Consider the following 26,300-nt stretch of genomic DNA (forward strand, 5'->3'; position numbering starts at 1 on the left):
CTTGAACCCTTTGTTCATCACTCCTCCCTCTCTGAAACTGGATTCCAGGAGTTTGGCTCAGTGCTTAGTTGTGTATCTTTGTTTCTGCTTCCATAAGCTACTAGATGAAGGCTCTAGGATAGCATTTAAGGTAGTCATCATTCTCATTATTAGGGAAGGACATTTAAGGTAACCTCTCCACTATTGCTTAGATTCCTAGCTGGGGTCATCCTTGTGGAGCTCTGTACTAAGTTCCTAGTATCAGATTTTTTCTTTAAAGCTATAATGGCTTCCTCTATTGATGTGTCTCTTTTCTTGCTCTCCTCTAGTTATCTCCTCATTCAGTCTTCCTGATCCCTCATGTTCTCCTCCCCTTCCTCTTCTCCCTCCTCTTTTTCTTACCTCCCTTCCCCTTCCCCCATGCTCCCAATTTGTTCAGGGGCTCTTGTCCCTTTCTCCTTCACTGGGGCACTGTGTATACCTCTGTTATGGTCCTCCTTGTTTTCTAGCTTCTCTGGAGATGTGGACTGTAGCCTAAATAGAACTTTTAAGGGATAACAAGCATACTACCTTTCCTTAGGTGGATCGTAGGGATCAAAATTTTGTCCTCATGCTTGCAAGACTAACACTTTACTAATGGAACTATCATACTAGAACCAGTAGTATTAATGGATGAAACAACTGTGGAGAAGAGTGTCTTGGAAGAACAATCAGTACTAACTTCCTCTGGGTTGGGGCTATATCTCAGTGCTTGTCTAGCATATGCATGGCCCTAGATTCAATATCCAATATAAAAATAAAAATACCTCAACGTTATGAAAAAAAAAAAAACAAGTAAATATTAGAAGAATCTTAACTTGAAGAAAACATCCCATGGTAAAACAAGGTGGCAATAATATGCCAATGCAATTTCTCATTAGATAATTTGTACTTTTTGATTTTTCTTTTAAAAATTGATAGTTGGGTGGGTTCCTAAGGCAAACGTCAAGTATATTGTTTACAGGAAACCCAAAATGATTCAATACCATGACATATATTCCTTAGGAGATAATAAATCATATATCAAAGATACCTAAAGAGAAGACAATAATACTTTAAATATATAAAACCATAAGAACAGATTGTATTCAAAGTTAAAAACAAAATGAAATTAAAAAGATAGACAAAAATATTTATTTAATGACCACATAGTAATCTGATACAGTCCTTAGTACATAAGAAAGAGTACATACAAACAAGCTTATAGAATATATTTTTTTTTTAAATTCAAAGGTAGAATTTGCAAACAAAAGCTATGTACATACATTGTTTTCTGCCTTAAGACCTTCAGAGTTTGTCAGTAAGGAGAGCCACTGTTAATGTTAACAGTTCCAATTTTTTATATGAGAGAAACAACCTCACAGGGTAATTCAGTCATTACTGAAGACTAAAACAATGCATCTATTTGGATGTCCTCTACTACGTGCCATTTCCTTTGTGCTATTCCCTAAGTCCTTTCAACATTACTTCTCCTCCCAAACACCATTAAGCCTCAGCTTGCTGCCAAGCTCTGATCTCGGCTAGGTCTACAGGGAAAAGGCAATAAGGAAAAGCATAGTAACACAGCTCTAAAGGATATCGGCATCTTCACTATCTGGGCCCTCCCTGCTCTATCTCACCCCTTGTTATTGGCCTTTTCCTCCATCCAGTGAACAGATTTCTCACACTTCCGTGTTTGGCACTACTGACTCAACCTTCAATCTAGAAGACTGCCTGCTCACAGATTCCATCTTCCTCTTAATATTATGGCTAGTTGTTCATCTTCACTTAGATCTAGTCCAGGAAATCCTAACACCTCCATATGGCTTCCACAGCTGGGTTTTGCGTTTTGCTTATGCATGAATAAGATTCCATATATATAGTTTGGCAGTGAATATCTGCCATATCAGTGTTGCCATGTCTTGTACTGTCTGCCTTCAAGGCTCCCTCAGTACTCCTTGAGGCAGAGATTAACTCTGATATCTAACACAGTGCTTGACTTATATGGATAAATGAACTAACAAATAACCGCAAGCAGAGACAAGCTGCCATCATGTTCCTAAAAGCCCTTTTTGTAGCTGTCCATGTACCCCTGATAAAAGTTCTCAACATATTCTTCTACTAGGAACCAGTAGAGCTAGATAATCTAATGAAGAGAGAGACAAGAGTTGGGGGGAGGAAGAGAAAGGACCTTTTGTAGTTGAGAAAATAGTCTGAGCCTTTAAAAGAAATCAAGTAAGTATTTGGGGTAATGACTAAAAGATGGTATTGAAGTCAGCTCTATCTCCTTAAGAGTTTTATATAGGGCACCTCAGAACTGATGGTGGTGATTAGCACACTGTCAGTATACCAAATGCCTGTTACAGTAAATTAAAGTACAGATCAAATCCATACTAATTCTTTTTACATAAATAAGAAAGAACCAGTCTTAACCAGCTTCAGAAAGATTATAAGAGACCCCTGAATCTTCAGACACACACAGCCAACACCAGCAACAAACTATCAGATGTTTTCCAAACATGGGAAGAACTTTCTCAAATGTAGACCGATGATAAGGTTACCAACAAAATTCAAATACATTTAAAACATGACATTAGTCCATATTCATTTTGTCATTAAATATCTTCTATGGTAATATAAAATAAGAATGACTGAGTTTTTTTTAAATGTTGATATTATTAAAACTATCTCATGCCAAAAAGGATTGAGAATCTCCAACTTAAGGTATGGTACTAAACTCCTCAGACATGGTCTAATGCACATGGATTACAGTGCCTCACAATGTACACATAAAAACCAGTCTCTTTTCTAGCTCCCATAGTGATGAATAACGAATAATACTTACATAGTTAAATGGTACTTATACATATAAAAACAAATGCTTACACATAAGACATGCATATATATATATATATGTATATATATATATATATATATATATGCCAGTTTTTCAGACACATCAGACACACAAATGTGAAATGTTTGATCAGCACGACTTTCCATATTCAGATGCCCACATGGGTGATCCCAGAGCTGCTTTGCCTCTGTTACCTCACTTTGTTTTGTAACAAGCCCCATTTTCTTAACCAATAGCCTTTCTTTTTCAACAACTGACAAAGAACAGTAACTATGAACTCATTAGTAATTTAAGGTAGGTTGATGGCCTGGTCCTCTGTGAATTTAGGAATCTTCTTAAATTCGCTTTGCTTCCTGAAGAAAAGCTGGGCCAAAATATGGTCTGAGGTGGCCAGGAGATAATCATCCATGTCAAGAGTTTGTACCTGATGATGTAAAACAAAAGCTGTGTCAACACCACACAGCTCAAAGTCCTGTAGAGGCCTGGGAGTGGCTGAGGCACCGGCAACATGTTCTGGTACTTGGCTATCTAACTTCACACAGGTGTCTATGAGTGCCAATATCCCCTGGTCATGGGGAAATCAGATCTTCAGTTCTGAGAAGGAAAGTCTGATGGAAAAATGAGCTAAGATACCTCAAGCCTTCCTTATAAGGAATCAGCCCTGTAAGAAATGCATCTATCTTCCTACAAGGAAGAACTAGTAGAGACATCTCGTGGTTCTACATCTACAGCCATGTGATTAGGCAAGCCTTACAGCCAGGTAAATGCTTCTGGTACTCTATGGCCACACTGGCTTCTCCCAACAGGGAGATTCAGAACCTCTGATTCAATGTGAGGATGCCTATCCATCTCTAGGGATCAATATTAGGAAACAGATTTGCCAAGAAATATTGGTCATATCTTGTAATATCTGCTGTACTGTGAGTGAAATGATTTCATGGATCTCTACATACTGATCCTCTAGTTCACAGCTCAGAGACTTCAGAGAATTATAATGGAAAATTTATTGATTCTCCTTCTCTTCATACACTTTTTTCATCTTCACCCCTTCACTGAACACATAATAATTAAGGCCTCCTTTGTCCACGCTCATGTCTTAGCAGATTACTGATAACTCTTAGATTTACCTGATCTCCAGTGCTGAAGGCAAGAACGAAGAACAAATCCTCATCACATGTGTTCTTGATGTAATGCTGGGTTCCCATAGGAAAAAATACCACATCTCCAATGTGGATGTTAAACTCGATTGTTCTCTGAGTATTAATGATGCCCACCTGAGGGGAAGTGACAATTTAGAACATAAAGTCACACACTCATCAGGTTAAGTATTAAATGTGAAGAACAGACATATAACATAGCTTGTGACTATATAGGGGCCTCTTAGTAAGGATATGACAGAGGCCTATAGAAGCCGAAATGTCTTACATAAATATCCATAACATCATACATAAAAGGCATCAGCCATCATGCTCTAGTAAAGGTCACAAATGATGCCCCAGACATATCAGGGAGGATTTACATTCAGTGTTTTCCCACCTACATGCCTTCATTTATGTCATCTTTCATCACACCATCTGAAGAGTCTTCCTTTTAAGTTAGAGACTAAACTTACACAAAGGCTCTCTAGCACACAAGGAATGTTCAGATAATTGAAACTCAATTCATGGAGGACTGCAATGCTCTTTTTCAATTTTCAAAAACTTCCATTCCTGAAAACATACATGACTTTTGGTCGGAGTGAAACCCATATTCTTTCCTCCAAAACTGAGAGAAATACAGACCATCAAAACATTTTATCAAAACTAGTTGATAAAGTTTATTGTGGCATTTTTCAAATGTAATTAATTCTTATTGATTCATTTGCCCCTCTCTCTTTTCCTCTATCATTCTTCTCATCCCCTTGTGCCCTTTCACCCTCTATAGACTCCTCTCCAAACACAGCCTTGTCTATCTCTGGAATTCATGACAATCTCTAGTAGCTAATGTCAAATCACTATAGCAACATACTACATTGCTTGATGTATAGAGCCTGACCACGTAAGTGATCATCCAAGCCAAATATTCTCTGAAGAGTAAAAGGGGCTATCAATAGTTTCAGCCAGACAACAGTACACTGAGGAGTATCTCAGATAATGGGGTAGAATCTGGGATACATGAGCATCACGCTGATGCTCCAAGCCTTCCCACATTCCCTCTCTCACCTTGTGCTTCAAAACAAAAAATTATTTCTACTTCCCCATGGCAGAGCAGTTTGCATTAGGTGATGATACAAAACCAAAAGCCCTGGCTTGTTCTTCAGACCCCATTATAAGACACAAATCTTCATCACTCAGACATACAGAGCCTCATGAATCTTTCTTTCTCATCAAATATGACAAACATCTAATGAAATCTGTGTGCTATCCTCTATAGAAACGGTGTCCACCAAGCCAGTAGGGCACATTCCTTTTATTCCTGATGACTAGGTTAACATGAGAAATACCTATTTGCTCCTTTCTGCATTTAAGGAAGTTTTAAAGATATGTTTATTGAGGAATTACCTTTCCACATCCACTCACTACATATCCCATTTCATTTGCATTGAAGTGAAAATGTGGCTGTCTTAATCCGTTATTGTAAATCCGGAGTGTACTCAATGCAAGGACATTTTGATGCTTTCAAAAGAAAAGGAGAAAGAGTTATTTAACCAACACACTGCTCAACAACTCAACAATTCATAAGACCACAAAATACCCAATATTTATGCATCTCTGCAAATATCTTCCACATTCCCTATAGGTATTACATCACTTACTGCTTACAACAATCTTACAAGGTCACATCATTCTCCCTACCTCACAGGTAATGAGTGAAAATTCTGAGTCAGTTGCCTAGAGTCACAGAGCAAAGAAATGGCAGAACTAGAATATGAACACAAGGAACTATACTAACACAACTGGATTTTCTTACAAAAATGGAACTCTCAGAACACTCCACTCTCTTTGCTGATGTGACTGCTTGTGTCAGGAAAGTCCCAAGCCTTATTTAGTGGCTCACATGAATGGAATCAGCCCATGATGGCCTAATGTATCTTTAACATTAAAAAGAAAAGGGAAATTAACATATGTAAGAAAGTTTTAAATGTTGTTTAATGATAACAAAGAAGAGCTTTTTCCTCAACTACCTGATGTAGAAATTCATTGAAAATTTTTTCATTGCTGTTTAGTTCATCTGCATCCTTCCAATACTGTGCTAGCTGGATGACTCCCCCTGGAAACTTATATTCTTTTGAACCTGAAACAGATGAAGTTTAAAACATGAAAACAAGTACTTCAAAATTGTGCCTCAAGACACAGCCAGTAAAACACAAAGTTCTTCCACTCACAGAAAGCTTACATAATGTCAATTGCTAACCCCAGGTCATAAGGGACCCCACTAGACACCTCCCAAACTGTCTTGAAATTCCTAAAACAGAGAAGCCTAGTACTCTTCAATGTAGGGGACCTGACTAGATAACTTGAGAGTTATCCCAAACAAAACTCTGTCCATCATCCTTGATGTAGTCAACTATCAAGTCCTTTCTATGCTATCTCTTTATATTCTTTGCTTCTCCTCACAACACAGCCACAGTGTAGGTCTATACCATCCCCTATTAGAAGGACTATGACAGTCCCTCTATTCATCTCTTTTCTGCCCAACTGGCCCATTATAATCATTCCCCACAAACCAGCCAGATACATCTTCATTTCCAAAAGCAAAATTCCCTGTTTCACGCTTATTTAATGCACAGTCACTCTACTATTCAATTAAGATTCTGTACAAACTCCTTAGAATAGCTTCTAAACTTTACATAGTCTGGCATGTCCTCTGCCACCAGTCTCTAACCCTAAAGCATTTCATAGATCTACAACATGCCCATCCACTTTGTTACATTCACGTTTGACTGTAGGATTTTCCCTACATGACCTAATGTACTGAAAAGCATTTTGTTTTGTTTTCAAATTTCTCTTGGCAATACCCCACAATCAAAAATACATTCCAAGCCAAAAACATGTAACTATATATACAAAACCTAATTAAAAACCTTCATGAAACATACTATACCTTTAAGGTCAAAAAAGTATCTCCACACAGTGCTGTCAGGAGACTGTACATAAGTAGCATTTGTAACTAGCTCTGCCAGGTTGGGAGGAAGATTGACCCCCTGATCCTCTGTTTGCTTCTGGAATTTTCTAATGAAATTAATTCCACCTTCAGGCTGAAAAACAATCATAAGTCACATGTATGGCTATGAAACACTTAACAAATTTTGATAAAAGAAAAGTAAGTGGCAGTGGATGCAGTAGCACTAACACGGATGGTTTTTGTTGACCCAGGCAGAACAAGTTTTGATATTTGTGAAAGTTTTGGGATTTTGGCTTGGGGTTTTGCATTTTAAGTTTAAATGATTGGTTTGGAATGGTCAATACAAATTCCTGCAGAAGCATACATTGCTTTCCAAACTTAGCAGCATTCTCCCTAAAAAAGCCATCTCTCTACCTCTCTCTAGAACACTAGAATACTGCCCCCCCACTCAAAGGCAGTCTCACAAGTTTACTATGCAGATTCCTCTGCTTGTTACTGAACCTTCTCCAGCTGCTAGCTACAGACCATCACTAGATTTGACCATTAGCATTTCGAGCATCTATGCCTGACCTTCTATAACCAGTATCAGTTATTCCCCTGTGGTAATGTAAATAAATGTCTGGAGAGGTCATAAGTAGTAATTGTAATAGTAATTTACAGGAACAAAAACTCATGCTATGCTATTGTACAGTTGGGTGACAGCAGAGAATAATAATACACTGTGTGCTTTCAGGGGTTAGCAAACAACAGTTTTCACTGTAAAGAATACATGTTTGAGGAGAGGGATATGCTTAGCCTGATTGATATCATGTCATGTATAGGTGCATTAAAACACCTTGGCACCTCATTAACAAAGAAAAATTCATAAGATTTCTTTTAAAGTGTCCAATTATTCAGGAAACAGGATTCTCTGGTGAAAATTAAGAAAATACAATTCCACCTGGGTAGAGGTGACACACCCCTTTAATCCCAGCATTCTGGAGGCAGAGGCAGGCGGATCTCTAAGCCAACCTGGCCTAGAGAGTGAATTTCTAGGATATCTTAGTCAATACAGAAAAGCCCTGTCTCAGAAAACCAAATATATGAAAAGAATAAAGATATAATTCTCTCATATGTAGGAAACTTCTCCCCATAGAAAGGATGAGTGACCTTTTGACTCTTCAAGACTATAAGTGGCAGCAATTTTCCATTAATTAATTATGTCATAATCTTCATACCAATACACTACAATTTTATGTGAAAGACCTTCATAAAGGAAAAATCAAAAGAAATGCAATTTCAACTTTGGTCATAGTAGGAATACAAGAGACACTTTTGAATGTGTTATTCAATCACTACTATCCCTGTTAGTGAACTTGTGGGCCTATAATGATTATTATATTTTAGAAACACTGATATTCATACTCCATGCCTGTGCAGTACATATCTTTATGATTTTACAAATATCACATACCTTAAGTGCCCTGGAAGCAATGTCTTCAGGTGTAGAAAAAAATACATCATCTACATCTAGAGTCTGCAGCTCATCATGTGTGGAAAAGAACAGCAAGAAGAAGCAATCTTCATGACCCACGTTCTTTATCCAGTGTGGTGTATTTTTAGGAAAGAAGATCACTTGGCCAGCTGTAACATTGTATGTGGTAGCGACTTCACCAGCATCATCAACCACTCCAATCCATGCCGTCCCCTAAAACATGAAAACCTTAGTTTCACTTAGCCAATGTTTCTCAATCTTCTTTTATCAACCATGTTGTAAACATACTTTGTAAACAATTATCCTTCCAATACCTTATAAAATTTTAACATAATAGCTATTTCATGCTATGTGTGAGTGTGCGTGTGCATGTGTGTGTGTGTGTGTATTGCATATTTTGCCCCCACTAAGATTACATATTTTAAAAATGTTAAAACATGTTTAAAACATGCTTTTAAAAAACTGAAGCCATACATGAAGGATCTGTACTGGTCACGGGTGATCACACAAGCACATATGCTTGTGTATGCACTTTGTGTGTTGAAGTACACACAGATACATGTGTATTACAAATAAGAAAAAGTCTGTATATAATTTTAATAATGGAGATAGAATAATAGCATACATTAATATTTTAATTATATATATTTAATTAATATACCTATTGGAGCACTTTTCTTGATTGAATTCAATTATTATTATTCTTATTTTATAGGTGAGAAAAGTGAGTTTGGTTAAGAATATATATATTTTCTTGAAGCTACTTAAGGTAGCCAGTGACAAATATGGGATTTAAACCTAAACAAGCAAGCTCCACCATCTACATTTTTGTCTACACTACATTATACTTAAAGTCTCATGATATAAAATTAAATAAGCTAATGTGTGAAGGCACTGTAAAGTAATCTAATTGATCTAAATCCTAAATGTTTGTGAGCCATTTAGTTGTTTTGTGGCAGCTAACATAGTACTATGAGGACAAATAATATTTTCTTTCATTTTCTACTCTGTTCTTCAGTATTTATTTGTATTATTGCCACTACTTATATTTTTACCATACATTGATGGTCATATAGTAAAACAAATAAATGATAGATAAACAAGAAGTCTTTGTTCTGTCTGGATGGGCAATATATATCTTGAATCCAAAATGGGTGTTAAAGAAAGAAGGAAAAGATGAACTAAGTCTAAAGCAATGGTTCTCAACCTTCCTAATGCTGTGACCCTCATGTTATACTGATCCCCAACCATGAAATTATTTCATTGCCCCTTCATAGCTGTAATTGTGTTAGTATTATGAATTAGAATATAAATAGCTGTCATGCAGTATCTGATATGCAGCCCTATGGGGGTCATGACCCACAGGCTGAGAACCACTGCTCTATAGAGTTTTGTCCTCAGAGGGAGGGCCTAATCCCTACTCCAAATGACTTGACAGATTTTGTTGATCCCTCCTGGACTGCATCACCCTCCCTGTGGAGGGGTGGGAGAATGGGATGGGAGGGTGGTCAGGGGGCATGGATAGGGAGGGAGGGAGGGAGGGAGAGAGAGAGAGGGAAAGGAAACTGGGATCGATATGTAAAATAAGAAAAAAAAGGGGGTTCTGTCCTCATCCACATACAGACTACAGCACAAATACCCATCTATTCTATCAAGATGCCAACCACTCTAGAGGTAGAGTGGTCAACAGGATGTTCACTGCTGGGCCAGGGTCACCAGCTACCTCATCCATCAGGCTACCCTCACAGATGGTGCCAAGGACGTCAGCAAGTTAACTAGAGGCAGGCACACATAGTCTCCACAGACCTGTGTGGTAGTTTAGTTTTTTTGTTTGATTGTTTGTTTGTTTCCTTCTCATCTGCTTTGTTAGTTCTTTGACATAGTTATAGAAGTTGGGAATCTGACAATTCCCCAGAGTCCAGAGAATACCCAAGTCTATGTAGTACACACTCAGAAATCAAATTATATATTACCCCTTGACTTCTGAAACAGTCTCCTCATGCCAAGTGGCTGCCAGGACCTGTTCCCTCCTGAAGCTGTGAAAGATTTTAGTTTGCAGAGCAAGGATGTAGGAAAGAGCAGAAGAATAAATCTTGCAAGCAGAATATAAAAAATCATAAAGAATGGACATTGACATGGGAGGAAAAGACAGAAATTTATGAGAACAAGAAAGGTTACTGTGGTGATGGGGCTAGTGGTTATATGCTAGACTGATCTTGTTAAATAGGGCTGGCTACTGAATCATCAATCCTTTGTGGAATAACTGAAGGCTCTAAATGTACCAGCCAAGAGAAAGCCAGAGTATGAAAACAGTTTCTCACAGGTCATGGCCCACAACAAGGAAATAGGCCCCCCAACCCTGGAACAGATGGTCCCAGATGAACAGCCCTGTTTGGGTCACTCCTGGCCAACACAGTCTGGGGACTTTCCAAGTCATTCTATGGTTTATCCTTTGAATAAGAACAGGTCATACCTGGGTGATCTCTCAAACATAAAATCATATTTTGTAATCAATCACCTTGTGCCCCATGCATGTATGCTGGTTGTGGTCTTTCTCTATAAAAAGAACCTGGACCCTTTGAGGGGTGTGCAGCTTTCCCGAGATCGCTGACACCAGTGCACTCATTCAATAAACACCTCTTGCTTGTTGCATCTCCTGGTTTTGGTGTTTGTGTCACGGGGCTCTCCTACCGGCCCATCAGGACCCCGGAATTAGGGTCCAATAGCTGCAGATCCACTTCTTTTTTTTTTTTTTTTTTTTTTTTTGGTTTTTCAAGACAGGTTTGACCAGACTGGCCTCCAACTCACAAGAGATCTGCCTGCCTCTGCCTGCTTAGTGCTGGGATTAACAGCATGTGCCACCAACAACCTGCTCAGATGCACTTCTTCAGTGGTGTCTGTTTGATGAACCCTTCAAGGAAGACTACCCAGCTGGCTTTTCTTCTCCTACCACTCTACCACAGTTTGGCCAACAGCAGAAAAAAAATGGTCATTTGGAAAAATTTTCCTTATTGTTTTATATGTTTGAAAAAAACAGAAATCAGAACACCTATACTTAGTTCAATCCTGCCAACACTAGAATGTTATTTTAGAAAAGTCTCTATCTCACCAAACTTTCCATGAAAAATAATAAATGTATGCTTTGATAGATCTGTCCTAGAATTTTGTCAATTTGGCATAAGCTAGAATTATCTGAAAGGGAAACTTGGTTGAGAAAATGCTAACTTAAGATTCAGCTGTGGGACATTTTCCTAATTAGTGAGGGCTCTGCTCATTATGGGTGTGGCCATCCCTGAGGTGGTGGACCTAAATTCTACAGGAAGACAGGATGAGCAAAGTCATAGAGCAAGCCAATAAACACCTCCCCTCCATGGCCTCTGCATCAGCTCCCCACTCCAGTTTCCTGCCCTGTTTGAGATCCTGTCCTGGCTTCTTTCAGTGATGGTCTACAATGTGTAAGCAAAAATAAGCCCTGCCTCCCTAACTTGCTTTGGATCATGGTGTTTTATCAAAACAACAGTAATGCTAACAAAGACATCTTCTCTCTAGTGAAGACTAGGTGAAATTTTTACTTCTTTCTCTTTTTCTTTTACTTTTTGAGACAGGGTTCTCTTTGTAGCCCTAGTTGTTCTGGAATGTTCTCTTCATAGACAAGGATGGCCTCAAACTCAGAGATCTACCTGTCTCTGCTTCCATAGTGCTGGGACCAAATGCTTATGCCAAGGGGAGTCTTAACACACACACACAAAAAAAAATAAAAATAAAAAACATACTATACAACTGGCTGATTATAGAATCAAACAAAACTATGAAACTTCTAGAAGTCTGTCACTAGTGCTTCCTCAGGTTGGGTGATAAGCCACATTTGGAGCTAAATAGCCTAAAACTCAAGTAACTATTCCCATTTCCCCTCAATTCTTCTATTTCACTTGAATTGAGAATCTTCTGGAAGGTCTAAACAACAAAAGCTCACTCGGCCTGATTTTAGAGTCTATGCAGAACATCAGCATACTAGTTTGTTACTCCAACTGCTGCATGTTCCTAAGAGAAGTCACTGTTTCTTTGATCTTTAGAGAACAGTTAGTGCTCCAGCTTTGGCCCAAAGGACTAAACAGATTTTAGTTTAGTTTAGTTTTAGCTTTAGCAAAATGTACTGTTTATACCATATCGTAATCTAAAATAGAAATTGAAATGTATCATCAAGCCCTATGTATACTGCTAACATTTATTTTGAAAAATAGGTGTGTGCTGCACATGCAGCAGGTAGTTAATACTTTCATCCCTTGCTGAATTAAAAAATGCATAAATATAAAATAGCACTAGATAAGAATACACACTATAATAATAGTCTTAGTCTTATAAAACTGCTCACTTAAAATATTAAAGAAAACTCTTAGAAGGGTCTCAAATTTACAGAAAAATTCAACAGTGATTTTAACAATTAGTTCAAAGAGATGGCAAATTCTCTAAGATGGCTAAATATAACTGAAAGTCTTAATGCTTGTCTATAGCTAACTTAGGAGACTTGGTGATATCTAAAATAACACTCTGAGGACATATAGTATAAAAGCTAAAGAGCAGAAAGAATGCAAACTGCTCCTACCTGCACGAGATAGCCATGTTCATTGGCATTGAAGTGCCAGTGAGGAGCCCGGAGGCCCTTGCTTTTTATTCTCAGTGTCCCCAGAGTCATCTGCGATCTTAGACTGTTCAAGCTGGTGCCAAATGCCTCTTCTTCAACACTGAGATAGTCTTTGATGTTGTTCCTGTACCTCGCCCACTGGATTGCACCACCAGGGAACTCAAACACCTAAAAAAAATCATAAACAAGCAATCATCGGCATTAATTTACCTTCCACATTCCATAAAGAATGTGAGTCATTATTATTGACAGAGTAAGTAGGAGGCAAAAGGGAAAAGGAAGGTGGAGTGAATTTTAGGGGTTCCCAAAAGGAACAACACTCCTGTAAGAATCTAGGTATTACAACAGTTGTGTATGCCATGCCATCAACCTAATCTGTCATACACATACACACCCAAAACACAAACACACCCCACACACATGCATCATATATACCACATATATGCACAGGCCACACACATACTCACAACATACACAATACATACATACACACACATCACACACACACCACACACAACCTACTCATATACATTCTACACACATACATCATACACACCACATACACACACAACACACACACATACATACACACACATCACACACACCACCCACAACCCACTCACACCCCCCACACACATATACATACACACACACCACACACACAACCCACTCACATACACCCCACACACACATCATACATACCACATACATAACACAGACATACACCACACGCATACAATCAGCACACAAATCTACCTTTCCATTTATAACCTGGCATTTCTCTTCCCTAGCTAGAACAAAGAATGATCTACTGCTGCCATCATCAACCCAGCTTTCCACTCTACTCTCCACCTCCTTTCATCCCTCTGGCCCTTCCCATGGAAACAGTTTAATGATGTGAAGTGCAAACATAGTTTAAAACCACCATTTAGAAAACTGTTTCTTAATCTTTGTTATTCTCACCTGGGATTGGGGTAAATGATTGAGAAACTGAAATTTTGGATCAACAGCCTTTTGTCCTTGGGGAACCATTGTGTGTGGAGGTGAGGCTTCCTTCTCAAAGTGAGGCTTGGCATTGACATAAACCAAGGAGAGGGTAAGTACTCCTACTGCTGTGGTGATGAAGCAGGCCAGCAGGCACAACAGGAAAACACTCAGCAGTGACCACTGCCTCTTCTTTTCCTAGGAGAAATTTTGAAATCATCATTCTCCACATCTGACAAAATTGAAACATCTCCTCTCTGGACCTGGCTTTTTTTTTTTTTTTTTTTTTTTTTTTTTTGGTTTTGTTTTGTTTGTTGTTTTTTGTTTTGTTTTGTTTTGTTTTGTATTTTTTTCTTTCTGGTAACTTCATTCAGTATACTCTAAAGTCTATTATCTATTGATGTTGAATCAGGAAACAATCAGAAACTGAAACATTTAGTGCTTTTTGACTTTTTTTTTTAACCACAGCCATATTAAATTCATTACTACACTTATCTAATACAAACAAAACACACATCATCATCATCTTTCAAACAAAATTCTCCTAAATAATGTTTGTTGTTCTATTAGTTTTAAAATACTATTCCTATACACCAATACTAGTGGAGACAGTCTGGAGTTTGGCTGGGTCCTTTAAGTAGAAAATAAACAAGAGTTTATACTGCCTCATCTGATTAGTAGAGAAAGGGGCAGGCTGTTTAAATGTCAATGAATAATCCACCAAACAAAAAGAGTAAGAAATTTTTTAAAATCTTCCCTTTGACTTGTTTGAAGTTAATCTATCAGAATGTATAAAATATTGCCTATGAGAGACCCCCAATTAAGGGGCTAATTTATTTTAACCTAGTGATAAAAACCCAACAAGTCAGGAGCATTCATTGATGTTATGTGATGCTTCAGAGAGAATTGGCCATCAAAGAAGCAGTAGTTAAGGGTTTATAAGGAAGGACACAGAAGCAATGAGAAAAGGGTCTCATTGAGAGCACTGGTCAAAAGAGGAGTGAATTCTTTCCTGAGCTCCACACCAGTCAAGGCACATAACCCCAGCATACAAATCCCCACCTTACCACTTTGGAGGAGGCACTGATCTTTCCCATAGATGAAGCTTTCTGTGTTCCATCTTCTTGCATTTCAAATGCTAAATTGTCCATTGGCAAAAGGACCAAGCAATTCACTGAAAAGGAAAGAAGGAAAGTAGGGCTTTAGTAAATGGAGATTCCCAAAGAGGGGAGAATGAGAATTCTTAAGAAAGGAAGTACTTATATAGAGCTGATAACTAAGGTAAATAAGGAAGCTGTCTCCCAAATTATAATAGTGCCAAGAAAAAAATTACTCATGGAAGAGATGCAATTGTCCCCAATTCCTTGACAACTGATAATGCATGCTCAGACAGTGATAACCATAGACCTTTACTTCCTCCTAGCACTAACACTATGTGTCAGATGTTGGGTACTTTAAAAATAGTGTATGACTTCATTCTTACAGTAATGTCATCCATTTCTCTAGTTCTCATTTTTTTTAAATGGGAAATTGAGCCACAGGGAGATGCAGAAACTACCCAGAGTTAGAGCCAATTTCATTGTTGGGGATAAGCACTTATGATTCTCCCATGATGTCACTTCTCTTGGAATTTGATGGTAGACATGTAATATAGTAACATATTTTCATATGTAAATCAGCTGTTTCTAAACTTGTGAGTTGTTCTTCTAATGCTTATGAAATAAACTTGCAATCAAACAGTTAATTTCTTATTTTTATTAGCACATATTATATACATAGATTTCACTGTGACATTTTCTTTTCTTTTTTGACATTTTTATATATATAATATACTTAAGTTAAATTTTCTAATATTCACTTTGAATCATTTTTCTTCATTATGAGTGATAAACGACTACTCTAAAATCAGCAACTGTAATCCAAAAAAGCATCACTACTTCCTTTTACCTAGCCTTCTTCCTGCCTTTTTTTTTTTTTTTTTTTTTTTTTTTTGCTTATAAATCTATACTTAACTGTTAAAGAGTTGACCTTGAAATTTTCCTATTATATTTATATAACCCAAGGAGCATGATTTACCATTTGACATCTCTGTAAAAGGGAGATGTTTAATTCATCTTTTAGACTCACTAAAAATAATTCACACACTTTCATTACTGTTCATCAGACAATGGTAATATTCGTATCAAAGCATAGTTTACATAATTTGTGTGTTCCTCTTCTCTCTTGAATATATGAAAATACTGTCCTCTAACACTGGCATATTTAGAGTCTGTACTTATTTTTCTTTTTTTCATTTATCTAAACAGCTGCACAAGTAAATCATCAACCAAACCCTACTAGAATTCACAGATAATAAACTAAATCAAACACTGTAGCTAGATAAGGTCTTTGAGAGCTAGATAAGGTCTTTGAGCTTTGCAAATTAAGAAAAATGAAGGTTCAAAGAGGCCAAATTATTTTTTCCAAGCAAGTTAATGGAGTAGGTCACTAGCAAAGCAAAAACGCAGCTAGCCCACTGCTAAGCAGCCTTCTTCCCACTGATCCACAGGGCATGTGTTTGCATGATGACTTCGTTCCTTCTGATACATTAAATAGTCGAGGATAACATGGATATTATAGTGACACAGGGGTCACACAGAAGCAGTAGAATCATTGCAAGTCCATGACTAGCCCCCTACACAAAGAAAGTTAAAGGCAGACAGGGATACATAGTGACACTTCGTCTCAAAACAAAACAACAAAAAGTCAAGATAAATTTAAGTCCAGCATCAGAACACAGAAATGTTGTCAACATCACTGTGAGGCATGTGAATGGAATTCTGTGGTGCAGACCAGAGACCCCACTACAGGAGGGTATGTACTAGCCATTCCCATTATCCCCAGAGGTGAAGCTGCTTTTGTTAAACTAGAAATGATTAGCAGGCTGGGAAGAAATAAGGCAACACTTCAAATTAAGCAGACTCCATAATGAAGCCATATCACCAAGCAGTATAAAGAATAGAAAAGTTGTGATTCTGTTTCTATTTCTTTGTAAGACATCTAACGACTGATGTAACAGACATGCTTATATGCTATGGGCAGGACAAAGGCAAACTCAAACTGAGGAAAAAATAATTGATAAATATTTCTGAGGAAAAAATAATGGGTAAATATTTCTATTTGCCCTTCTTAGTTGTTGAAGTAATTGTGTCTCAACTATATACAAGCACCAAACATATTTGTTGAATTCACATATGCTGTCAAATATAAAACCCACTCAATTCAAGCATAATTAGAAAATGCTGATCTCTGAAGATCCACTCTGAGTTCCTGCCCGCAAGATCCTTGACCCCCAAATCCCGGGCCGCTGCTAAAGAAAGAGGCCTCAGCTGGAGAGTTCCATTTCCAGTGAGATGCAACTATCCTGCAAAACCTTCCCAAGTTTCAGCTCAGCCTTCGTCCTCTTCAGCCAGCTATTGTCCAGAGGTGAGTCTGGGCCCAACCAGGGCTGCCTCTCCCCTACAACCTCCTCCCCCACCCCGAAATCTCTGGGTTGGCCCCTGATCCTGCTACTCCTGTGTCCGGTCCCCATCAAGAGCACACTTGGAGCTCTGATATACCCCCACCCATCCCCACCGCGAGCCTGCCCCCCCCCACCCTGTGCCCTAACCTGCCCACAATCCTGCTGCTCAGGTTAAGCACTGGGACAGAGGGTGGAGCCAACAGTCCACCCTACTTAAGAGACTTCTCTGAGCAAGTCTAAACAAAGGAGACCTGCCTATCCACACGCGGAACCACCCAAAATGACTTAAAAATTACCATCATAAAAATGATAGAGGCCCTCAGAGAAGATGTGAGAAAATCCCTTAAAGAAATGGAGGAAAAAACAAACAAAAAAGTGGAAGAAATGAACAAATTCCTTAAGGAAAGTACAGAAAGCCAAGACAAAACAACCAGATGAAGGAAACGGTTCAAGACTTGAAAACTGAAATAGAGAAAATAAAGTTTACACAAACCAAAGGAATGCTGGAAATAGAAAAATTGGGCAAAAAATCGGGAACTACAGACACAAGCATAACCAACAGAATACATGAGATGGAAGAGAGAATCTCAGGCACAGAAGATAAACTAGAAGAAATAGATTCATCGACCAAAGAAAATCATAAATCCAACAAATCCTTAACACAAAACATCCAGGAAATGTGGGACACAATGAAAAGGCCAAACCTAAGAATAATAGGCATAGAGGAAGGTGAGGAAGCCCAGCTCAAAGGTGCCGAAAACATATTCAACAAAATCATCGAGGAAAACTTTCCAAATCTGAAGAAGGACATGCCCATGAAAGTACAAGAAGCATACCGAACACCAAATAGGCTGGACCAAAGAAAAAAGACCCTCGACATATAATAATCAAAACACCTAGCATACAGAATAAAGAAAGAATATTAAGAGCAGCGAAGGAAAAAGGACAGGTAACATATAAAGGCAGAACTATCAAAATTACACCTGACTTCTCCATGGAAACCCTCAAGGCCAGAAGGTCCTGGATAGATGTTCTAAAAGTATTAAGAGGACACGGATGCCAGCCTAGGCTACAATAACCAGCAAAACTCTCAATCACTATAGATGGAGAAAACAAGATATTTAATGACAAAACCAGATTTTCCCAATACGTATCTATAAATCCAGCCCTACAGAAAGTATTGGATGGAAAACTCCAACCCAAGGAAGGTAACTACGCCCACAAAAATGTAGGCAACAGATAATCCAACTACACCAGAAACCAAGGGTAAAGCAGAACTAATATATTCACAATACCACTGCCAACAACAAACCTAAATCAAACAAGCATCAACAATCATTGGTCCTTACTCACCCTCAACATTAATGGTTTTAACTCACCTATAAAAAGACAGAGGCTAACAGAATGGATACGAAGACAGAATCCATCCTTTTGCTGCACACGAGAAACACATCTAAGCTTCAAAGATAAACATTACCTCAGGGTAAAGGGTTGGGAAAAGATTTTTCCAATCAAATGAAAATAAGAAGCAAGCAGGCGTAGCTATCCTAATATCTAACAAGTTAGACTTCAAACCAAAATTAATCAAAACAGATGAAGACTGTCATTTCGTTTCCATCGCAGGAGAAATTCATCAACACAAAGTCTCAGTTCTGAACATCTATGCCCCTAATACAAAGTCACCCACATTCGTAAAAGAAATGCTACTAAAACTCAAAGCTCATATAAACCCTCACACACTTACAGTGGGAGACTTCCATACACCACTCTCAACACTACACAGAACCACAAATCAGAAACTCAACAAAGAAATAAAAGAACAGATGTTATGTCTCAACTGGGTTAACCGACATCTATAGAACATTCCATCCAAACACAAAAGAATATACCTTCTTCTCTGCTCCACATGGAACCTTCTCTAAAATCTTCTCTAAAATGTTATGCCATACTAGGTGGCATAACAAACCTCAACAGATACAAGAGAATAGGAATAGTCCCCTGTATCTTATCGGACCACCATGCTTTAAAATTGGAATTCAACAACAACAAAAATAGCAGAAAACCTGCAAACTCATGGAAACTGAACAATGTGCAATTACACCACTCCTGGGTCAAAGAAGAAATAAAGAAAGAAATTAAGGACTTTCTAATATTCAACTAGAATGAGGACACAACAAACCCGAACTTATGGGACACCTTGAAAGCAGTGCTACGAGGGAAGTTCATTGCACTAAGTGCCCATATGAAGAAAACAAGATAATCACATAAGAGAATTAACAGCGTAACTGAAAGCCTTAGAACAGAGAGAAGTGAATTCACCCCATAGGAGTAGACACCAGGAAATAATCAACTTGAGGGCTGAAATCAACAAAATAGAAACCAAGAAAACAATACAAAAAAAAAAAAATCAATGCAACAAAGAGTTGGTTTTTTGAGAAAATCAACAAGATAGACAAACCTTTATCCAAATTAACAAACAGCAGAGAGAGACCATGCAAATTAACAAAATCAGAAACGAAAAGGGGAACATAACAATGGAAACAGGGGAAATCCAGACAATTTTCAGGTCATACTTTGAAAATCTGTATCCCACAAAAATTGAAAATTCAAAGGAAATGGACAAATTTCTGGATAACTATCACTTACCAAAATTAAATCAAGAACAGACAAACAACTTAAATAGACCTATAACCCGCAATGAAATAGAAGCAGTCATCAAAAGCCTTCCAACCAAAAAAAGTCCAAGGCCAAATGGATTCAGTGCAGAATTCTACCAGACATTCAATGAGGAACTAATACCACTACACCTCAAACTGTTCCACAAAATAGAAACAGAAGGTTCACTGCCAAACTCTTTTTATGAGGCCACAATAACCTTGGTACCCAAGCCTCAAAAACACAACTAAGAAAGAAAACTAAAGACCAATATCCTGATGACTTTAAGCTCTACTACAGAGCTATAGTTCTGAAAACAGCCTGGTATTGGCATAAAAATAGATAGGTAGACCAATGGAATCGAATTGAAAATCCTGATATTAACCCACACACCTATGAACACCTGATTCTCGACAAAACAGCTAAAATTATACAATGGGGCAAGGACAGCATCTTCAACAAATGGTGCTGGCACAATTGGATGAGGGTGTGTAGAAGACTGCAGATAGACCCATGTCTGTCGCCATGCAAAAAACTCAAGTCCAAATGGATCAAAGACCTCAACATCAATCCAGCCTCTTAGAAGAGAAAGTAGGAGGTACCCTTGAACAAATTGGTATAGGAGACCGCTTCCTGATCATAACTCCAGGAACACAGACACTGAGAGAAACAATTAATAAATGGGACCTCTTCAAACTTAGAAGCTTCTGTAAGGCAAAGAACACAATGGACAAGACCAAACGACAGCCTACAGACTGGGAAAAGATTTTCACCAATCCTATATCCAACAAAGGGCTGATCTCCAAAATATACAAAGAACTCAAGAATCTAGTCAACAAAACACCAAATAACCCTACTAAAGAATCCCCTTGAGATCAACAACTAACTTCTCCATGGAGCCCTCAAATAATGCCTGTTGAAAACAGGATCAAACACCCATACATAAACACTGAGTCCAACTAGAACCCAGATGCAGATGGAGAGGACAAGACCATGCGGCAGAAACACATACAGACAGCTTACCTGAACAAGGAGAAGCTAATGGGCCACTAGACTGATAGCTGGGAAGCCAGCATGGGACTGACTCAGGCCCCCCTGAATATGGGTCTCAGCCAGAATGACTAAGCAGTCTAAGAGACCTCAGACAGTGGAGCCAGGATGTATCCCTGGTGCACAAAAGGACTTTGCGAACACATCCCCCATGGAGGGATAACTGCCTTAATCTAGAGACAGGAGAGAAGCCCTAGTCCCTACTTCACATGACCTGTCAGATCTACATGACCCCAACTGATGGGAGATGCCATTATGTATATATGTTTCTCATACTGGTTAATAATAAAGCACTGTTGGCCAATAGGAAAGGAAGATAGGAGGGACTAGGAGACAAGGAGGAAATAGGAAGTAGTTAGGAGGAGTCAAGATGGAGAGTCTGAAGAAAGCAGTATGCCGCCGCTGGCTCCCCAGTAAGAGAAATACATAGATCAGCAGAAATGGGTTAATACTTAAGACAGAGCTACCCGATAAGAAAGTAGTAACTGGACAACAGTATAATATCTAATACAGAGTCTCTGTTTATTATTTGGGGCTGGCGCGGCGGCGGGACAAGACTGGCGGCAGGCGGAAAAAACCGTACTCGTTACACCCAACTGGATGGCATTCCACTATATATGGAATTGGGGTGAGGGGATGGGAGGGGAGGGTGGTTAGAGTGCATGTGAGAGGGCAGGCAGAGAGGGTAAAAGGGAGGGAAGGAGGGAGGGAGGAAGGGAGGGAAGGAGGGAGGGAGGGAAGGAGGGAGGGAGGGGAAGGAGGGAGGGAGGAAGGGAGGGAGAGGGAACTGGGATCAACATGTAAAATAATAAATTTTAAAAAAATGCTTTGATTCCAAAATTTAAGTTGAAGGACAAGTTACTGGGGAAAATGATTTCTATTTTTCTTTCCACAGAAAATGAAAGGATGTGAATTCCTTCCAGACTAATGTGGTTTGATGACTCCAGACTGCCTGAAACAGAGTATGAGGTGATCCTACATTCAAAACAGCTGGACAAAGCAGCCTTATAGACTACAGCCAGGATTTCTGAATCTTCTTCGAATCCCCCATGACAGTGCCCCCTACCAGCAGGAAGTAGTTTGGAAAGAACAATGCCCAAATTCCCAAATATTGTCTATAAATGTTTGTTTTCATTTAAATGGATTTGGTTATATAAAATAAATAAAAAAAGAAAAGAAAATGCTGCATCTTTATACCTATATGGAGAGGCTGATATAAGAGCTGATAATCTAAGAGTCTAAATTCAGTAGTGGTTCCTGGAGTCTAAGAAGACAGGGATTTGATGGGTGTGACTAGATAAGTAGATGGCATGCAAAGTTTTATAGCACAAGATATTCATGACTGACAACAAAGAACTGGATACTCCCAATAAGTAATAGGATTTGTTTTATTTTTGTCAGAACAAGGAAATGACGTCACAGGGTGATTACATAGGCCAATTATCTTAATCAATCATTACACATTATCTACATGAAACAAAATGCAAATACCACCTCTCATAAATGTGTCAAATTGTCCTGTGTCGATTAAAAAGATAAACTGGGAATTTTTAAGTCAGATGAGGGAGGGCACAATATTACCACATGACTCACTAAGGAGAAGTGTGGGAATAAGGAAAGTTACTATTCCACAGAAAGCTAGAAACTCATAGATGTAGTGACTGATATCTCCAAAGGTAAAACACACACACACACACACACACACACACACACAGAGCTCTTTGGCCAACTGCTCCAGCTCCTGTCCCTTGTCCTGTAACCGCTCGATGGCCTGCCCCAGAGACCTCTCTACGGCTATGATGCCATTCTCCAGCCTCAGGTTCTGCTGCCCCTCAAGGTCCACTTCCCCCTTGACTTTTTCAATCTTCCCTTTCACCTCTTCCTCGTTGACCTCTACCTCCTCAACTTCCCAGTGAAGCTTTTCTGCTCCTAGGGCACCTTCCAAAGTGTAGACCTGTGCCAGGTAATCCTTCAGCTTGCTATCACAGTCCATGACTTTCTGCCGTATCTCATCAAGCTTGTCTTGCAGCTGCCTCTCATTTTCTTGTAGTTCACTTTCCCAAAGTTCCTCCTCCTTGATCTCCACTTCATTCCTTTTGAACTTTTGCTCTAGGTGGACAATTTCTTCTTCCAGGCTGGAATTGTGCTTTTTCTCCCAGAATCATATTTCTGTCTCATTGGACTGCAGCTGCTACTCGATGGGCAGCAGCTCATCTGTCTGGAGTCAGATCAGCCTCTGCTGTGAACCTGCAATTACTCAACACTTTCTGCCTAAACTCGGTTTCTTTCCCTTTTCCAAAAATGTCCATCAGCCCCTTGGCACCTCCCATGAAGGCCAGGGATTTTCTTTTAGGTTCCCTCCTTTTGATTGACTTGTCCACCTGAGGTCTGTTCAACTATCATAGCAGTGTTATTTAGAATAGCCATAACCTGGAAGCAACCTAGATGTCCCTCAACTGAAGACTGGATAAAGAAAATGTGGTACATTTATACAATGGAATACTACTCAGTGGGAGAAAAAAAACAATGGAATCTTGAAATTCTCAGGCAAATAGACGGAACTAGAAGAAACCATCTTGAGTAAGGTAACCCCACCACAGAAAGACAAATACGGTGTGTACTCACTCATATATGGATTTTAGACATAGAGCAAAAGATTACAAGCTTACAATCCACACCATCAGAAAAGCTAGGAAACAAGGAGGACCAAGTGAGAAGGGGAAAGGGACAAGATCTCCTGATCAAATTGGGAGCATTGGGGGAGGGGAGAGGGAGTTAAAAGAAAGAGATGAGGAGGAGGGGAGAGGAGGACATGAGGGAACAGGAAGATTGAGACATGGGAAGAAAAGAGGAAAACAAGAAAAGAGACACATCAATAGAGGGAGCCATTATAGCTTTAAAGAGGAATCTGGCACTAGGAAATGTCCAGAGACTTACAAGGATGACCCCAACTAACAATCTAAGTAGTGGTGGAAAGACTACCTTAAATGCCCTTCCCTGATAATGAGGTTGATGACTACCTTATATGCCATCATAGAGCCTTCATTTAGTAGCTAACAGAAGCAGAAGCAGACACCCACAGCTAAACACTGAGCCGAACTCCTGGGATCCAACTGCAGAGAGGGAGAAGTGATGAGCAAAGGGGTCAAGAACAGGCTAGAGAAATCCACAAAAACAGCTCACCTGAACAAGGGGGAACTCATGGATCCCAGACTGATTGCTGGGAAACCAGCATAGGACCGACCCAGACTCCCTGAATATGGGTCTCAGTTAGGAGGCCTAGGCAGTCTAAGGGACCTCTGACAATGAGACCAATATGTATCCCTAGTGCACTAAAAGACTTTGAGAGCACATTCCCCATGGAGGGATACTCCCTTAGCCTAGAGACAGGAGGGAGGGCCTAGGCCCTATCCCAAATAACTTGACAGATTTTGATGATCCCTCATGGAAGGCCTCAATCTCCCTGGGGAGTAAATGTGGGATGTGATGGAGGAGAGGAGGGTCTGTGGAGAACATGGGAGGATGGGAGGGAAAGGGAAAAATAGTAAATAAAAAATACAATATTATATATTATATATCTGCCACCAAGGTCCTTGTGTGGGTTCATGGTTCATGGTACTGCTGCAGCTGGGGTCTATGTTGATGTCTGTGGTCTGTGTTATCACCAAAATCTTTGCAGATGTCTGTGGTCTATGCTGCAGCCTGAAGCCACTTTGATATCTATAGGCTGTGCTGTCACTGGAGGCCATACTAATGTGCCTGCACTGCCACCTAAGGCCATGTTGATATCCATTGTCTGGACAGTCTCTGAAGGCTGTTTGGGTCTATGGTCCTGTGGCTGCAGGAGGTCATGCTTGTGGTCTGCACTGTTGCCAGAAACCAAGTGGAGGCCCATGATCCATGTTCTGGCTGACTTCAAAGAGCAAGGAAACTGCTTGATGCACAGTTGAGAAAGAGAGATATGGAAGGTACCTGGGACAACCCCTACCTTCATCCCAACCTGCCCTCCAAAAAGTAACAGCCTAGACAGGAAGCCTCTGAAGGAAACACTTCAAAAGTGAGATGGAGATGCTGGAAAGTAGCTCTCCATAACTTAGCGCTTCTGGTGGAGGTATTCTATCACAAGGGGCAAGCCACGAAAAAGTTGAACATGCTCCAGAGATTATATAGATAAAACAAAATGAACTGCCCTCATTTTCTTTTACCTTTTACTTCTTTTGGGGAGGGGTCACAAGGGGGTAGACATGGAAGGACTAGGAAGGGATTGGGATCAGGGTGCATGATGTGAAACTCCCAGAATATCAATAAAAATGTTATGTGAAAAAATATTTATATATAATTTATATATATATACTTATTATATATAAGCATACAATATATATGTATATATACACTATATATATATAAATCTTTTTAAAGAAAGACATAATCAGAGAAGAAGCTCTTTATGATGTCAAAAATTTGAAGCAAAAAAAAAAAAACTCAAAATGCTGGGTGGTGGTGGCACACATCTTTAATCCCAGCACTCAGGGGGCAAAGGCAGGCAGATCTCTGTGAGTTCCAGGCCAGCCTGGTCTACAGAGCAAGTGTCAGGATAAGCTCCAAAATTCCACAAAGAAACCCTGTCTCAAAAAAACAAAACAAAACAAACAAAAACAAAACTCAAAACAAACTAGAACCATAATATTAAAAGCAATATGAGAAAACAGCATAATGTTCTAAAATCTCTCATTAGTAACCTTAAAATCAGGGAGTGATGGAACAACATATACAAGCCCAGATATCTTATTCCAAAGAAGTTATATCCATTGTAGCTATCTTTTAAAATTGTCCAGAGTGGTGGTACAAGTCTGTAATTCAAGCTAGTAGGCTTAATGGGGCAGGAGGATCGCAAGTTCAAGGCCTGCCTCAAGTTCAAAGTTCAAGGTCAGCCTAAAAAACTTAACAAGACCCCGTCTCAAAGGCAAAACAAAAAGGAAGGAAAGAAGTAAGAAAGGAAGGAAGAGAGAGAGAGAGAGAGAGAGAGAGAGAGAGA

The 26,300-nt window shown here is 39.1% G+C and overlaps 1 protein-coding gene across 1 annotated transcript; it reads right to left on the reverse strand.

Annotated features, from left to right (window-relative positions):
• Positions 1-3,101: 3,101 nt before the first annotated feature.
• On the reverse strand, positions 3,102-25,160 carry LOC127234312 (uncharacterized). Its single transcript, XM_051201200.1, is given in 13 exon segments — positions 3,102-3,278; positions 3,982-4,128; positions 5,395-5,508; positions 6,018-6,127; positions 6,938-7,091; positions 8,412-8,645; positions 13,036-13,242; positions 14,038-14,256; positions 15,126-15,232; positions 22,979-23,502; positions 23,504-23,653; positions 24,637-24,659; positions 25,017-25,160. Coding segments are annotated over 13 exon segments (2,268 nt in total). The 3' UTR covers positions 3,102-3,143.
• Positions 25,161-26,300: the final 1,140 nt, after the last annotated feature.

This window comes from Phodopus roborovskii, unplaced genomic scaffold (assembly GCF_943737965.1).
Source record: "Phodopus roborovskii unplaced genomic scaffold, PHOROB, whole genome shotgun sequence".
Lineage (NCBI taxonomy): Eukaryota > Metazoa > Chordata > Mammalia > Rodentia > Cricetidae > Phodopus > Phodopus roborovskii.